We start from the raw sequence: 18202 nt of genomic DNA, 5'->3' as shown, positions 1-18202 counted from the left end.
TATGAGTGGGAGGGCGAAAGGGGAATTAGTGTTTAATGGGTATAGAGTTTCCGTTTTGCAAGAAGAAAAAGTTCTACAGATCTTAACACTCCTGAACTGTATGCTTAAAAATGGTAAGGTAATAAATTTAATGTTACATATTTTTCACTACAATAAAAAGAAATAAAGAAAAGAAACACGAGGTTTGGTCCACAATGTCCAACACTACTCAAGGTCAGTATTAAAGGGAAAAAAGTATTAAAGAAAAAAAAGGCATCCAGGCAAAAAGTCAAATTACTTATAAGGGAAGAAAATTCCACTAGGGCCGCTTCTCCAGATCAGGGCTGTCCAATAAAAACGTAACATGAGCCAAAAATGCAAGCCCCATACATAATTTTAAATTATCTAATAGCCACATTTAAAAAAGCAAAATTAATTTTAATATATTTTATTTACCTCAATATTGGATGTCCCACTATCCCAAAATATCCAAAATATTCTATCAACATGCAATCAGTATAAAAATTATTAAGAAGCTATTTACATTCTTTTTTTTTTTTTTAAAGCATGGAGTCTTCAAAATCGGGTGCATATTTTCCGCTGTTTACAACCCATCTCAATTGGGACTAGCCACATTTTAAGTGTCCTATGGCCACATGAGGCTGGTGGCTACAGTAGAGAGCATGCTCCAGCCACTACTCACCCCCTGATTTAATCTCAGTCACTATCAATACTTTCTGGCTCTACAGAAACGTCAGAGCAACTCCAAGAGAACATGTACTGAAGGAATCCTACCCTACCAAGGACAGCTTTTGAACCAAGAGTCCAAATCAATAAATTGACTTCAACTGCCCACAAAGAAAAATACAACTATTTGTTCCTCATCATGTGAACAACAAGAAAAATCTCAGTTAGGATTCACCATCTTGGAGCACCCGGCTGGCTCAGTCGGCAGAGCATGCGACTCTTGATCTCGGGGTGTGGGTTCAAGTCTCACGCTGGGTGTAGAGGTGACTTAAAATCGTAAAAAAAAAAAAAAATTTCACTGTCTTAAATAATTTACCCAATGAATGTAAGCTCTTAGGGCATATTCCTAACATCACAGTGAAATTAAATATTGCTCAGTCGATCCCATAATTTACATCTGGCCCAATGACATAATCTGACATTTGCCACCAAACTGCTACGAACTATAACATCACACAATAAAGGACAATTAAACCCATTTCCCATTCTTCTACAACTCTGTATGCCTTTTACAAGACATACATATATCAAATCATCACATTGTACACCTTAAAATTTATGGGTTCCCTACATGTTAACAAAAATTCTAATTAAAAAAGCAACTTTTCTTTCTAAATCTGTAAAATTACTGAAGTGTATCTGCCTATAGAGACACGCTTAGGGGAAAAAGAAAAACTGTTTAGGCCTCTAAGTAACAGCAGTTTATTTACTGTCATGACACAATTGCAAATCAAAGATTTTAAACTTTTTAAGTCATGGAAACTTTATGTTTTGTAAAACTAAAACAAAAATGTTGAGCAAGCAAAAAATTTTGATAATTTGCATGGATTAAATGATAAAGTAAAATGTATTTGGGATTTTAGCCACTATCTTATGCTAAGTAGAAGTTTTTATTGCAAGACCTATAAATAATCTTCTTTTTTTTAAATTTTAAATTCAATTAATTAACATGGAGTGTATTACTGGTTTCAGAGGTAGAGTTCAGTGATTCATCAGTTGCATATAACACCCAGTGCTCATTACATCACATGCCCTCCTTAATGCCCATCACCCAGTTACCCATCCCCCACCCCACCCCCTCCAGCAACCCTCAGTTTCTTTCCTATGGTTAAGAGTCTCTTATGGTTTGTCTCCCTGTCTGATTATATCTTGTTTTATTTTTCCCTCCCTTCCTCTATGCTCCTGTTTTGTTTCTTAAATTCCACTATGAGTGAAATCATATGATAATTGTCTTTCTGACTGACTGACTTTGCTTAGCATAATACCCTCTAGTTCCATCTATGTCATTGCAAAGGCAAGATTTCATTTTTTGATGGCTGAGTAATACTCCATTACACACACACACACACACACACACACACACACACCACATCTTCTTTATCCATTCATGTCGATGGACAACTGGGCTCTTTCCATAGTTTCGCTATTGTGGACATTGCTGCCATAAACATTGGGGTGCAGGTGCCCCTTCAGATCACTACATTTGTATCTTTGGGGTATATACCTAGTAATGCAATTGCTGGGGCGTAGGGTAGCTCTATTTTTAACTTTTTGAGGAATCTCCATACTGTTTTCCAGAGTGGCTGCACCAGCTTGCATTCCCACCAACAGTGTAAGAGGGATCCCCTTGCTCTGTATCCTCACCAACATTTGTTGTTTCCTGACTTGTTAATTTTAGCCATTCTGACTGGTGTGAGGTGGTATCTCACTGGGGCTTTGATTTGTATTTCCCTGATGCCAAATACTGTTAAGCATTTTGTTATGTGTCTGTTGGCCATTTGTATATCTTCTTCAGAGAAATATCTGTTCATGTCTTCTCCCCATTTCTTGACTGGATTATTTGTTCTTTGGGTGTTGAGTTCTTTATAGATTTTGGATACTAACCCTTTATCAGATAAAACATTTGCAAAAACCTTCTCCCGTTCTGTCAGTTGTCTTTTGGTTTTGTTGACTATTTCCTTTGCTGTGCAAAAGCTTTCTATCTTGATGAAGTCCCAATAGTTCATTTTTGCCTTTGTTTCCCTTGCCTTTGGAAACGTGTCTAGCCAGAAGTTGCTGCGGCCAAGGTCATAGAGGTTGTTGCCTGTGTTCTCTTCCAGGATTTTGATAGACTCCTGTCTCACATTTAAGTCTTTCATCCATTTTGAGTCCGTTTTTGTGTATGGTGTAAGTAAATGGTCCAGTTTCATTCTTCTGCATGTGGCTGTCCAATTTCCCCAACACCGTTTGTTGGAGAGACTCTTTTCCATTGGATGTTCTTTCCTGCTTTGTCGAAGATTAGTTGACTATAGAGTTGAGGGTCCATTTCTGGGTTCTCTATTCTGTTCCACTGATCTATGTGTCTGTTTTTCTATCAGTACCATACCCTCTTGATGATTACAGCTTTGTAGTATAGCTTGATGTCTGGAATTGTGATGCCTCCGGCTTTGGTTTTCTTTTTCAACTTTCCTTTGGTTATTTAGGGTTTTTTCTGGTTCCATAGAAATTTTAGGATTATTTGGTCCAGCTCTGTGAAAAATATTGATGGCATTTTATAGGGAAGTAATCTTCCCTTCTTTTTGTGTTTTTACTGATGTCACAGTAAAACAAACAAATATCCTGCCTGTAAGTGATAAATATTGATCTTCAATTATTTGCTTTTGAACTAATGGAGCTATGTACTCAATTACTGCAGGAAATGGAACTGTATTTAAAAATAATTTTATACAAAATTAAAATATGAGAAAATTGGCCATGGGAATCCTATTAGGTTTTCATGTATTTGAAAAATCTTCACCTAGGGCACCTGTGTGGCTCAGTCCGTTAAGCGTCAGCCTTCAGCTTAGGTCATGATTCCAGGTTTCTGGGATGGAGTCCTGCATCAAGCTCCCTGCTCAGCAGGGAATCTGCTTTTCCCTCTCCCTCTATGCCACCCCCCTGCTTGTGCTCTAATAAAGAAATAAAATCTTTTAAAAAATTACACAGATAAAACATGCATTTTGCAAAAAATAAAAAAAAGAGAAGTATGTAATTTAAAAGTGATAACCCAACACTACTCTGTGAGAAGTAACTCCACTATTAACTGGTTTGTGGCCTTCCAGATTTTCCTACACATATATAAACACATTCGGGTTTTCTGTTTTCTTTTTTAACTTAATTGGGATACTACACATATTGATCCGCTACTTTTTTTTTTTTTTTTTTGCCTGATGTACCATAGGCATCCTTCCATGTTCACACTTATGGATTGAACTCATTATTCCTTTTCTTTTTTTTAAGATTTTATTTATTTATTTGACAGAGAGAGAGACAGCCAGCGAGAGAGGGAACACAAGCAGGGGGAGTGGGAGAGGAAGAAGTAGGCTCCCAGCAGAGCAGAGAGCCCAATGCGGGGCTCGATCCCAGCTCCCTGGGATCAGGCCCTGAGCCGAAGGTAGATGCTTAATGACTGAGCCACCCGGGTACCCCTCGATCTCATTATTCCTAATGGCTACATAACAATAACCTCATACTGAGTACTTTGTACCAGCACTGTACTAACAGGTACGAGATAGGTTATTCCTCACAACAACCCTATCAGGTGGGTGATACAATTTTTTTTATTTTACAGAACTGATGATAAACACACAGAGAAAGTAAGTAATTTATCCAAGGTCACACAGCTACTAAGAGGCAGTGTCAGGTCCCAAATCCATCTATTTTTATTCCAGAATGCCTATGTGTACTCCGTCCATTACACTGTATTCCCATTGCACGCCCAGATTTAATTAACCGGCTGCCTACTGATGAACATTCCCTACTCTCTAGTTTACATTACCTGCTTGCTTTTTTCCCTCCTGGGTGGTATTATTGTTACTATTTGATTGTTTTTACATCTGGAATTTGTCCTTATGGACTGTGTGGGATAAGGCGTTAATCATTTTTTTCCAAATAGGAAACTTTACTAACACCATTTATTGAATGTTCCATTTCCCCCACTAAATTGAAAATCTATTTTTATCATGCTATATATACCTAGCTCTGGACTCTATTCTATTCTGAATGAGCACAGTGAAGTTTGAGTACATATAGTTATAACAACTGTAGCTTTACAGTATTTGAAGGCACACTTCAACAGATCCAAACCTTCCCCCCGTTCTCAAGGTCCCGACCCTGACCCCTCTACCTGTCTTCCTTCTACTTTGTGACATTCCCTGAAAACCCTTCAACGTTACACAAGTTCCAACACCTTACAACTTCCCTATAGTTCTATCCATACTTTCTTCTGGTCTCGGGAAGGTAGTCCTTCTCTGCCCATTCCAAAGTTAACTTTTCCACTTGAGTTCCCATCCCGAACTGCCTCTACCTTCTTGAGACTTCATCAACAACCTCCCTCTTTCTCAATGTTTCTATTCCTCTTTCCATTGGCTTTTTACTTGCCTCGAGCTTGCAAGCATATTCTGGTCTACAAAAAGAGTTCCATGTGCCATGCCTTAAAATCTGCCCACTGGCCACCGATCTGTCATTCCTGTCTGCTCCCACCCACAACCAATGACTCCTCAAGCCTTTACAGTGCTTTCCACCACTCTACTGAAATTCTTCCCTGGAACACCCAGCAGGCTAAGTGTATTCTCATGCTTCACTCACCTTAAGAATGCTCAGAAGACTTCCACGCTCATTTCTGAGGCTCTCTTCCCTTGGCTTCCAAAATCCTCATGTTTTTGAGTCTCTTCCCACCTACCACTTGTTTCATGCTTTCGTGCAGCCCACAAACATGGATGTGTCTTCGAGAGCTCAGGTCTCTCCTTTTCTTTCATTCTTTCCCCCTCTCTCTCCTCCTCATAGAATCAAAGCAGAGGCTCTGATTTAAGACAGAGCTGAATTTGATCCCGGTGCTGCCTCCCACCACTGTGTGACCTAGGACAAGTTATTTAACTTTTTTGGTTTCTTTATCTGTAAAATGGATAGTAACACCTCTTTCAAAGGATTGTTATTAGGCCCAGTGGGTAATTAACACACATTGGCTTCTCTGTTCCCATACTCCCGAACATTTTCCCCTGATTTTTCTTTGGAGTTTCAGTCCAAATCTTCAACCACCTGCCGTATCTTTCCATCTAGATATCCCATCTTTGCTTCAAATTCAATGAATAACCTTTTTTTTTTTTTTTCCTGGGAGAGGGGGAATAAAGAGCATTTGATCTTAAGAGCTGTCACCAGAACTCCTCTTAGCAAAGGCATGATCTTTTTTGGAATGTACCTTAATGAGCTACTTAGAATGGAGAGCAACACACCAAGGGCACGGGTACATGTGTTGCTTGTTGCAACTCGAACTGCTTTGTAATTTTTCTTCTCAGAGGAAAGGGTAAGGAGGAGAGTCAAAAAAGGAGAGGTAAGAGGAAAGACATGTTAGGATGAAGGCTCAGGTTGGTGAACTGAAGAGTCCGTGAAACTCTCCCTGCAGTAGAGTTGAGAGTGACGATGCTTACTACTCCTTTGTATTCCTGCAATGTAAACCCCAACTTCATCCTCCTCCACAAATCTTTAGTAGAATCTACACTTTGAATACTTTATGTGAATGGAATTTTTTGGAGAAACTGAAGAATGGACTGAAGTCACATTTACTGTGGGGCAGAGACAACAAGCTGGAGCGCAGGAGCCAACATGGTTGTGCCATTGGTCATTTGGGAATCACAGAAATCTTGGAAGGAGCATGAGAAGTCTGTACTCTATAATTTGGGGGAGTGGGTGAGTTTCTGTCTAATTCGCCTAGATCTTGAGGAGCAGGAAAGCCCTGGCTGACGTTTGGGACTCACTTTAAGAGCAGTTTCTGCCCCAGAGTCCCAATTTCTGTCAATAGTGCTTTACTTCTCTGGTCACCCGGGTAAAAAATGTCATAGTCATCAAGACCACACAAACGGTGAATGTGTGCTTTTGTGCAAAGCATCCCTGTCAAGACCTCAGCCCTTTCCAAGTTCGATGACAGTGGATTATCAGGTTATAGTTCCCTAGCAAATCTCTACGCTTCTAGTCTTTTTCTCCCTACAACCTATGCCTCTAACAGATAAATCTTCCTTAGAATACCATCTGGTTCTTCTCTTTTGGCTCCTACCCACTTCCCAAATTTTATTTCTCACTACCTTCTAGAATTCTCTGCCTCAGCCAACTATTTGTTATTCTCTAAATCCATCAAGAATATTGGAAAGGACACCTCAAACTAATGTAACACTGTGTGCTAACCGGAATTAAAATAAAAACTTAAAAGGGGTGCCTGGCTGGCTGAGTCTGGAGGGCATGTGTCTCTTGATCTTGGGGTTGTGAGTTCAAGCCCTGAGTTGGGTGTAGAGATTACATAAAAATAAATAAATAAATAAATAATCTTTAAAAATTAAAATAAAAACTTAAAAAGAAAAATTTTTAGAAAGCGCACCGGCAACCTCCAGGCCATTACAAATACCATTCTCCACCTTGGACTCTTTGGGAGTCCTTCCACATGGTGAGAGGAGCCATTGCTCCCAAGAACTTTACCCTTATTGATTAAGCTCTTCTCCGTATTTTATTCAATTGGCATAAAGCCCTCTGTACTGTTACTTTTAACTATACACAGCATAAGATTCATCTATCGTACAATTCAATGACTTTGGTAACTATCACCACGATCCAGTTAAAAACACTTCCACTACCCCAAAATGTTCCTTCATGCCTGTTTACAACTAATTCCCACGCCCTTCCCCAGCCTTAGGCAAACTTTGCTGTTTTCTGTCTCTATAAATTTGCCTTTTCTAGCCATTTCGTAGAAATGGACTCATATGATATACAGTCTTACATCTGGTTTCTTGCACGTAACACCATGTTTTTGAGGTTAATCCGTGTAGTGCAGCTGTATCGCTAGTTCATTCCTTTAAGTTGCTGAAGAGCATTTCATTTATGAATATATCTCATTTCATTAATCCATTCACCAGCTGATGAACATTTGGATTATTTCCCATTTTTTGGCTATTATGAACAATGCTGCTATGGACATATGCGTATATGTCTGTGTGTAAATCTGATGGACAGATTCATGGGAGCGGAATTGCTAGATCAGAGGGTAAATTTATGTTTAACTTTCTAACTGTCCCAAACTCTTCCAAAGTGGCTGTTACCATTTTACATTCCCAACAGCAATGCACAAGGATTCCAATTTCCCTACATTTTCACCAACACCTGACAGTCTTTTTTAATGCAGCTATCTATCCTCTTGGTTGTGAAGTACGACCTCATTGTGGTTTTAATTGTATTTCCTTAAGAACTACCGTGTTGAGCATCTCTCCACGGGTTTATTAGCCATTCTTGTATCTTCTTTGGTGATATCTCTATTCAACTCTTTTGTCCATTTTTATGTATTTTTTTTTTTAAGTAGGCTCCATGCCCAGTGTAGAGCCCAACGCGGGGCTTGAATTCACGACCCTGAGATCAAGACCTGAGCTGAGATCAAGAGTCTGATGCTTAATCAACTGAGCCATGCAGGCGCCCCTCTTTTGCCCATTTTTAAATTGGGTTGTCTTGTTAACACTGAGTTGTTAAAGTTCTTGGTATACTCTGGATGCAAATCCTTTCTCCATGTGTTTTGCAAATATTTTCATTCAGAAGGTGCCTTGTTTTTTCACCTTCTTAGTGTCTTTTCAAGCTGAAACATTCTTAATTTTGAAGAAATCCAATTTATCAGTTTTTTCTTTTCTGGACTGTGCTTTTGATGATATACCAAAGAACTTTTTGTCTAATCTGAATCAAATAAATATTTTCTCCTATATCTTCTTTCAGGGGTTTTATAGTTTTCATTTTTACATTTAGGTCTGTTTTTTTTAAACAGCTTTATTGATACATAATTCACACACCACACAATTCACCTATTTAAAGTGTACTATCCAGCAGTTTTTTAGTATATTCACAGAGTTATGCAACTATTCAGCACTAATTTTGGGACATTTTCATTATCCCAAAAAGAAACCCATTAGCAGTCACTTATTTCCCCCTCCCCCCAGCCACTGACACTTGCTAATCTACTTTCTGTCTCAACGGATTTGTCTCTCACAAACATTCAGGATTATACAATGTATAGCATTTTGCATCTGGCTTCTTTCACTTAACGTTGTTTTCAAGGTTCATCCATGGTGAAGCAAATACCAATACTTGTCCCTGTTATTGCTGAATAATGTTCCATTGTATGGACTTATCACATTTTATCAGCTATTCCATTCGCCAGTTGATGGATATATGGGTTATTTCCACCTTTTAGCTATTACGAAAAATGCTACTATGAACATTCATGTACACATTTTGGTGTGGATTCATTTTTTCCCATTTTTCTTGGGGGTGTATATACCTAGAAGCGGAATTACTGAGTCATTTAAGGAACTGTCAGTTTTCCAAAACGACGGCACTATTTTACATTTCTACCAGCAGGGTACCAGAGTTTCAGTTTCTCTACATCCTTACTAAACTTGTTATTAGTTGTTATATTGATTATAGCCATTCTAGTGGGTGTGAAGTGGTATCTAATTGTAGCTTTGATTTGCATTTCCCTAATGGCTAATGACAGCACGCATCTTTTCATATGCTTATTGTCCATTTGTATACCTTTTATGGAGAAAGGTCTATTCAAGGCCATTGTTCCTTTTCTAGTTGGGTTGTCTTTCTTATTGAATTGCACAAATTCTTTGTATATTCTTGATACAAATCCCTTATCATATATACGATTTGCAAATATTTTCTCCCATTCTGTGACTTGTGTTTCCATTCTATGATCCATTCTGAGTTAATTTTTGGTGACGTAAAGAAAGAGTTTAAGTTCTTCTTCTTCTTCTTTTTTTTTTTTTGGCTTATTATTATTATCCAAATGCCCCAACACCATTTTTTGGAAAACAAAAAGAAAAACTATTCTTTTCCTGTTGAAATATCTTGGTACTTTTTTTTTCAAGATTTTATTTATTTATTTGAGAGAGAGACAGAGAGCATGAGTGGGGTAAGGGGCAAAGGGAGAGGGAGAAGCAGACTCCCCACTGAACTCAGAGCCCACTGGGGCTAGATGCAGGGCTCGTTCCCAGGACCCCAAGATCATGACCTGAGCTGAAGTCAGACACTTAACCAACTGAGCCAGCCAGAAGCCCGTATTCTTCCTTTTCAAAACTGTTCTAGATATTCTAAATCCTTTGCATGTGCACATAAATTTAAGAATTGGCTGGTCAATTTCTTTAAAAAAAAAAGTCTGTTGGGATTTTGAGTCAATTTTTAGATCAATTTGGAAAACACTGGCATCTTGACAATACTGAGTTTTCCAACGTGCAATAGTTAATTACTTAGATCTTTTTAAACTTCTTTAGTTAAAGCATCAATCTCAGGAACATTTTAGAATTTTCAGTGTCCAAGTCTTATACTTCTTATGTTAAATTCATTCCTAAGAATTTTATTCTTTTTGATGCTATTGGGAATGAACTGCTTTCTTAATTTCATTTTCAGATTACTGCTTGTGTGTAAAAATAGAATTGATTTTTGTATGTTGATCTTGGATGTGCAAGATCATTTATTAATTGTAATAGTATTTTTGTGGAATCCTTGGTATTTTCTACATACGGGATCATGTCATCTGTGAATACAGTTTTACTTCTTCCTTTGCAATCTGGATACCTTAAAGATATTTTTTTACACGCAAATGTGTGTTTATTTATTTTGCCATACCAGTTAGAATCTCCCATCAACACTGAATGGCAAAAGCAGACATCCTTGCCTTGTTCCTGATCTTAGCAGGAAAGCATTCTGTATTTCACCATTAAGTATGATATTAGCCACGGGCTTTTCATAGATGCCTTTTATCAGGCTGAGGAAGTTCCCTTCTATTCCTAGTTTGCTGAGTGTTCTTAATCTTGAAAAGGTTGGTTTTATCAAATGTTTTGTCTCCGCTTATTGGAATGATTATGTGGGTTTTATTCTTTATTCTACTACAATAATACATGTACATTGATTGATATGAAAAACTGATATATAAAATATTAACATAGATTCAGATATCAAATCAACCCTGCACTCTCAGGACACACCCCATTTGGTTATGGTACAGTCTGTGTTCTTATTTACCTCTGTATGCCTGCATTCTACCTCTGATACTAGATGATAAGCACTGAAATTCTGGAAAGAGCATAATTTTTAAATAATTATTTTTAATAGCTATAATTTTTAGATTAAAAAATGTTTTCATAGCACAAGCACTCTTTCAGCAACTAAAACCTTGAGCTTAGCACCTAGTTTGCAAGAATAATTAGTTAAGGGGCACCTGGGTGGTTCAGTCGGTTAAGCGTCTGCCTTTGGCTCGGGTCATGATCCCCGGTCCTGGGAGCCTCACATCAGGCTCCCTGCTCGGCGGGGAGTCTGCTTCTCCCTCTGCCTCTGCTCCCCGTGCTTGTGCTCTCTCTCTCTCTAATAAATAAAATCTTAAAAAAAAAAAAGAATAATTAGTTAAAATAGGAAGCCACTATAATCGTCAAATTTAAATGTGTCAGCTTGGCTGGGCTATGGGGCCCAGCTGTTTGTCCAAACAGTAATTTAGATGTTGCTGCGAGGGTACTTTATGGACGTGATTAACATCTCAATTAGTTGACTTTAAGTAAAAGAGATTACCCTTGAGGATGTAGATGGGCTTCATCAAGTCAGTTGAAGACTGTAAGAGCAAAAACCGAGATTCCCCACAAAAGAACGAATTCTGTCTTAAGACTCTAATACAGAAACCCTGCCTGAGCTTCCAGTCTGCCAGCTTGCTCTACAGAGTTCAGATTCAAGACGACATCAAGTCTTGTCTGAGTTTCCAGCTTGCTGGCGGGCCCTAAATATTTTAGACTTGCCAGCCCCCACAATCACAGGAGCCAATTCCTTAAAATAAATCTTTTCATTTTAAGGAATATACATATATTTTAAAAATATGCATAGATCTCCTATTGATTCTGTTTCTTGGAGAATCCTAAATGATTCTGCCACCAAATAGCTTGTATGGTTAATACAAATAGCTTGCACTGCTAATACTCCCTTCTGTGACCCATATTCTGACTTACAAAGTTGATTTGAGAGCTATCCCGCTGCCTGCCACAGGACTCAAATCATTAAGCACAAGGCTCAGAATTTATATCCTGGTGCATAGCAGGTGCTCAATAGTGTACACTGATGGTAATAAACAGAAAGAGAAAAGAGATGCTGAAGAACAGAAGAACATAACCACCATCATGTAAGGAAATCAAAGGCCCTACGTCTGAGGACAAAATCAAGAAGTGAAGTCAGTCTGTTAATAATGAAGTGAAGTACAAATAAAGCAACAATATTAGAGGTTTCAAGAAGTGGATGTCTGGGTAGCTCAGTTGGTTAAGCATCTGCCTTTGGCTCAGGTCATGACCCTCAGGGTCACGAGACGGAGCCACATCAGGCTCTGCACTGGGTGTGGATCCTGCTTAAGATTCTCTCTCTCCCTCTCCCCGTGCCCCTCCCCTCCACACGTGTGCATGTGCTCTCTCTCTCTCTCTCAAAAAAAAAAAATAGTAATAATAATACTGGCATTTGAACTCTTGATCTTGATGACCTCAGCATTAAATGGAGCAACATTAAGGTTTTTTTTTACAGTATTAAACGTATTTACTATGAATTTCAGGAACTTACTTAATTTTGCGGTATCAATCAAACTGTGCCAGAACCAAACAATTCTTTATTCTGTAGTGAGTTCCAGATTTCTAAGTCCTTGGTTTCAAAACTGATATTAATGTTCCTAAAAGCTAAGAGAAACTTTTACAATTATTTGATGGACGAAGACATTACTCGTGCTTTAAAAACTGCTCTTGCCATAGGACAGACTCACATGAGAAACAAATAGGTACTCCAGTATAACAAAAATTTGGAGAATAATGATCCTAGCTGCTCAGGACTCTACCATTCTGAATTTTTCTGATAGGTTTAGCTCTTAATAACCTGAGAAAAATGAATTACTCTTGTTTTCCAATTTACTCAAATATGTAGAAATAAACTAGATTCATTAGGTGTTGAATTACAATGAATTAAGTATGCTCATTTCTTGCGGGATAGAGAAAACAGGCCTAATGACTTTTATCAATGTGGATACCCCTTTCAAAAGAGGAGCACACATGCATAAAAACAACCACCTCAGCAAAGCCATACCTTTGCTAAACAAATGATCATGGGCTTTTAAAGAAGCGAAGCTCTTAGAGAAGGAATTCAATGCAGGCATAGCTTCTAACTCAAAAATTACAAAGGTACAACCAAATGCAGAACAGTGCTATAAATAGCTTTCTATGCTAATGCAGAAATACTATATAGAAATGGGCTCCTTAGAGGCGCCTGGGTGGCACAGCGGTTAAGCGTCTGCCTTCAGCTCAGGGCGTGATCCCGGCGTTGTGGGATCGAGCCCCACATCAGGCTCCTCCGCTATGAGCCTGCTTCTTCCTCTCCCACTCCCCCTGCTTGTGTTCCCTCTCTCGCTGGCTGTCTCTATCTCTGTCGAATAAATAAATAAAATCTTTAAAAAAAAAAAAAAGAAAGAAATGGGCTCCTACCATGCCTTGTTAAAAGACTAATAATCATGTCTTTATTAACAAAGCTAAATATCATCTAAGAACATATGTATAACATTAATCGTTGCTGCACTGTTTACAACAGTAAAAAATCAGAAAAAAAAACCAAACCCACAAAACATCCCAAATGTTCATCAATAGAAGACTGTGTTAAAACAGGGCATTAGCATACAAAGGAGTTTTATACAGCTGTTAAAAAAAACAAAGATATTGTCTAATATGGAAATAATGTAAAAAGATCTCCAATATATCTAAAAGTGAAAATAAAAAAGGATGCTTGGCTGGCTCAGTCGGTAGAGCATGTGTCTCTTGATCTCAGGGTTGTGGGTTCAAGACCCACACTGGGCATAGAGATTACTTAAAAATATAAAATCTTTTTCTTAAAAAGTGGGGGGAAAGGTGCAGAACAGTCTAAATAATAGCATGTTATGCTTATATCTGCACAAGAAACTCTGGAAGAATTCCAAAGAAACCAAAAGTGGCTACACAGGAATGGGAGGAGTATGGGGAGAAACTGGGTGGATGAACAGTGCAGTGAGAACAAAATTTTCACCGTATGACTTTTCGTTCTGTTAAACTTTGAAACATGGGGGGGCCTGGGTGGCTCAGTTGGTTTAGCGTCCAACTCTTGTTTTTGGATCAGATCATGATCTCGAGGTTGTAGGATCGAGTCCCGCCTCTGGATCTGCTCAGAGTCTGCTGGAGATTCTTTCTCTCCCTCTCCCTCTGTCCCCCCTGCCCCCACTTATGCTCTCTCTCTAAATAAACAAAATCTTTAAAAAAATTTTTTTGAATCATGTAATTTATATTACTTATTCAAAAAAATAATAATTTTTTTAAAGTAGGCTCCACACCCAGTGTGGAGTCCAATGCAGGGCTTGAAATCACGACCCTGAGATCAAGACCTGAGCTGAGATCAAGAGTCAGATGATTAACTGACTGGGCTACCCAGGCGCCCCCCAAAAATAAATAATCATAAAAAATTTAGGCTATTTTATTTCCATCCATCTCTAAAAAAAGAAACCTAAGTCTCAACATGAAATCTGTTGTTCTCAATAATTTCTAAATATTTCCATTTCAATGAGCATATAAAACTAAGGAGTTCCTCTAAAAATACAAAATAAGGAAAGCAATTCTGCTGGTCACTGGGAGCATCACGACAGGGACGGATGACAGAGCTGCTTTTTTTTTTTTTTTTAAGATTTTATTTATTCATTTGAGAGAGAGAGCACGAGTGGGGTGAAGGGCAGAGGGAGAAGCAGACTCCCCGCTGAGCAGGGAGCCTGATGTGGGGCTCAATCCCAGCACTCTAGGATCATGACCTGAGCCAAAGGCAGACGATTCACCGACTGGGCCACCCAGGCGCCCCAACAGAGCTGCTTTTTGAAACTATTCCACAGGCAGCAGAGCCTGAGACTTTCCAGAGAGCCAGAGGTCTCAGCTCAGATGGTCACCTGAAGGAAGCAGACTCTGCTACTTGTTTTATCAGTACTGAAGATAAGAAGACTTCTCAAAATCAACCCAGTCTGATTCCTCAACAAGGACAGGCCTTTGAGTTTTGGCTCAGTCCTGACACAGAACAGCCTCCTTTCCGCAAATCATCACAACAAGTCCAATTCCTTGTGAAAGGCAGAGGCTGATGGCTTAGAAAGAAGAGCACGAACTGGGTGACCCTGCCTATACTAATTTGTTTCTCTGGACTTCCATTTTCTTACCGGTCAAGATGAAGGGATCTTGGGCCAAATTCTCTCAAAGGTTCCTTTTAGGTCTACAATACTATCATCCTACAAAAAAGTCAATTTAAAGATCAGATGAAGGGTAGGAGATGCCTCCTGACTGGAGCATGTATAAGTTTGGGGAAATTCTCAAGTACACAAAGGTTTGCTGACTGGGACCCGAATGTTCTGATTCTTATCTTTTTTTTTTAAGATTTTATTTGTTTGAGAGAGAGAGAGAACGTGGGGGGTTACAAAGAGGAAGAAAGCAGACTCCCTGTCGAGCAGGGAGCCCCATCATGACCTGAGCCGAAGTCAGACGCCTAACCGACTGAGCCACCCAGGTGCCCCTGATTCTTATTTTTTGTGTTTTATCTTCAACATAAATAATGTGGTCCCTTTGCTGTAAAGATTTCTCACATATATAACTTCCAATTAGAAATGATTTACAACTAGTTAACACTTTTATAAAACAAGGATGAAGTGGAGAGAATTATTTTGGACAGTCAGCACTGAGTGTGTTGGTTAAGAAAAGTTTTAGCTTGGCCTTTTGATCCTTTTAACATCATCATCCAAGATTCATACCTGTATTACTATCCTTTTGAGAACAGCCTTCTAGAGATATACCTATACTAATTCCCACACGTGAAGGGAGGGTGACTCCTCTTCTGAGACTGCAAACTCCACCCAAATATCCAAGCTCAGCAAAACATGCTCCACATTCTGATCGATAAAAGCTAAGTGATTTCGGGGGGGGGGGGGAACCCACCCCCAGATACCTGTGCATACTTTTGTCTATTAAAAAGCAAAGTGCATGCTTTTTTTAGCATTGGTTTCATATAGCCATAATTAGCTAGAGTTTTATTAAAACGCTAAAGATACGCAGCTTTCTCTCAGACTGTTTTTAAACAGCTCTTAATCATCTTCATCTCGGCAAGGATTCATGCTTTGGCACAAAAGCTTCGAGAAACACAGCTCTCGCAGACACTCTGCAGGGTGCAGGTCCATTGTCTGGTCCCTGCTTCCACCTGGCACAGACTGGACACACTGCTGGGAAACCAGCTCATCTCATTAGCATGTCTTTATTCTAAGGCTCCAATTCAGACACCTCTCCAAGATCACCAAAATCCTCATCAGGTCCTAGGCCAAAGAGAAGATGGTAGCCACCGGTCCCCGAGAAGTCTTGAAAAAAGCAATGAAAAATAAAGAGCATAGAGTTAGGTCATGCACCAGCCGTTCAGAATTGGCCGGTGCTCAATCCACTTGTGATCCTCTATCCTTTGCTGTCAAAATCCTCCTCCACCTCCGACGCTTATGCCACAACCTAGAGGCTGGATACATTCACCTTTTTAATGATTCTGAACACAAACGTAATACTCCTACACATTTTAAATACCTGTGCCCTGTCCCCAAGCTATCCCCATTCCAAAAATCAGGTCTGCCGCTACTCTGGCAAAGGGACAACCCGGCTGACTCTGATACTCAGATGCTCAAACATTTCTGTTAAGCACTTCTTTTGGCTTCTGTGACAGCCTCTTGAAAAGCGCCAGCCGAGCAAACGCATCCTGGGCCTCCGTCCTCCAGCAGGCACTGGAAGCTTCACCCTGAGAAACCTACTTCCAACCTGCGCCCGTGCCTCGCTCTCCAGAGGCCTGGATGCGCGGACCCCGGCCGGACCCCCGGCACAGGCGCCCTTGCCAGACACCGGGCCCGCCTCCCCTAGCCCTCAGCTCCCGCGGGGAAAGGGCGCACCGGGCGCGGAGGAAGGGCCCCGCCGGGGCCGCGCGCACCCCGCCCCCCGGGAGCCGCAGTCCCCCCGCACGCGTCTGTCACCGGGCACACGGCCTGCAGGCCGCTCGCGTCCTCGGGCGGCGGGCCGTCAGGCCACCGCGGCGACCTCGCCAAGGGCCCCTCCGCACCGGCCCGCAGACCTCCCACCCCCAGCCCCGGGGCGCGCCCGGCCCGCGCCCGCCGGCCCTCACCGGACTTGGGCGGGTAGCGGTACACGGAATTGGACGGGATGTCCACCTCCTCCACGCCCGCGTGCTGCCGGCTGGTCAGGGCCCCCATGGCGCTGCGCCCGCGCCGCCCTCGCGCCTCACCGCGGCCGTTCGCCCCGCGCGCGGTGCGGGGGTCGGCTGCCCGCCGCGGCCGGCTCCGCCTCGGCGCTGCGGCTCTGGCGGCGGGGAGCCCCCGGCGCGCCGCGCACCATCCTCCGCGGGGCCCCGCGGCGGCGCCTCTGCCGAGGGGGGCTGCGGGCTGGGCCGGGGGCGCCGCCGCCGCCGCCTCAGGCCGCGTGATGTCAGCGACCGCTCGCGCTCGGGGCCCGCGGCGGCCGCGGCCAATGGCGGGGCGGGGCGGGGCGTCGGCGGGGCGCCAGCCAATGGGCGGCGGGATGCGGCGCGAGCGGCGGCGGTCCCGGCACGGGAGCCGGCTGGGGGCTCACGGCCACGGCCGGGGGCCTGGGGGTCTGCGGACCCGGGATCGGACGACAGTCCGGCCAGGAGCCTGCTCGCCATTCTCCCAGGCGCCCGAAGGCGGTGCGCGGCTGTCCGGCGGAGGGAAGGCTGCTCCAGCCCCGCCCCTGGCATCACCCAGCCGGCGGTCCGGAGCCCGCGTAGGGGCGGCCCCGGGCCCCGACCCCCGACCCCGGCCCCCAGCCGTAGCGGTCCGAGTGCGTTCGGAGCAGAGGACTGCGCGGCGTCAGCATCTCTCTCGCCCCCAGCGCCTCTGCCCCAAAGTGCCCTGCTGATCCCATCTCCCAGGGGTCGGGGAGATTACTCAATGCTGGTGACCCGCTAGGAAGATGTCGCCATCCCTCTCACGTAGCTCCTTTCAGAGCGCCGAACTCTATCCATGCACTCTGTTTTTGGTCCCCGAGGCGGCTCCTGTAGCTCTGAAGTTTGGAGAGCATCAGCCCGAGATAAGATCAAGACATCCAACCCCTGATTACATCTTTTGGAAACTTCGGAGGCCTGCGTGCGAAAAGTCAACGCAGGGAAACGCGAATGGGGCCAGGCAGAACAAGGGGCCCGTCTTGGTGAAAACACACAGGAGAGTGGGAGGCTTGGACGGGCAGAAGGCGTCATTCTAAAGCTTAATTATAGACATCTGTATTTTAAACCTTTTATTTTATTTGTGGGTCTGGTGGGTTTTTTTCTGAGAGGGTGGACAGATCAGCAGAAATTTCAACGGCTAGAACAT

General features: G+C 42.1%; 1 protein-coding gene across 1 annotated transcript in view; it reads right to left on the bottom strand.

Moving 5' to 3' along the window:
- The window catches only part of RNF157 (ring finger protein 157), a 73051-nt gene extending 55957 nt beyond the window's left edge, over positions 1-17094 (bottom strand). Inside the window, 1 exon segment of the mRNA XM_026484227.4 lies at positions 16981-17094. Within this exon segment, the coding sequence (XP_026340012.4) occupies positions 16981-17068 (88 nt within the window). The 5' untranslated portion in view covers positions 17069-17094.
- Between the last annotated feature and the right edge of the window lie 1108 nt (positions 17095-18202).

This window comes from Ursus arctos, unplaced genomic scaffold (assembly GCF_023065955.2).
Source record: "Ursus arctos isolate Adak ecotype North America unplaced genomic scaffold, UrsArc2.0 scaffold_24, whole genome shotgun sequence".
NCBI classification, from domain to species: domain Eukaryota; kingdom Metazoa; phylum Chordata; class Mammalia; order Carnivora; family Ursidae; genus Ursus; species Ursus arctos.
The sequence above is the reverse complement of the archived record's forward strand: the minus strand, read 5'-3'. Positions and strand labels throughout refer to the sequence as shown.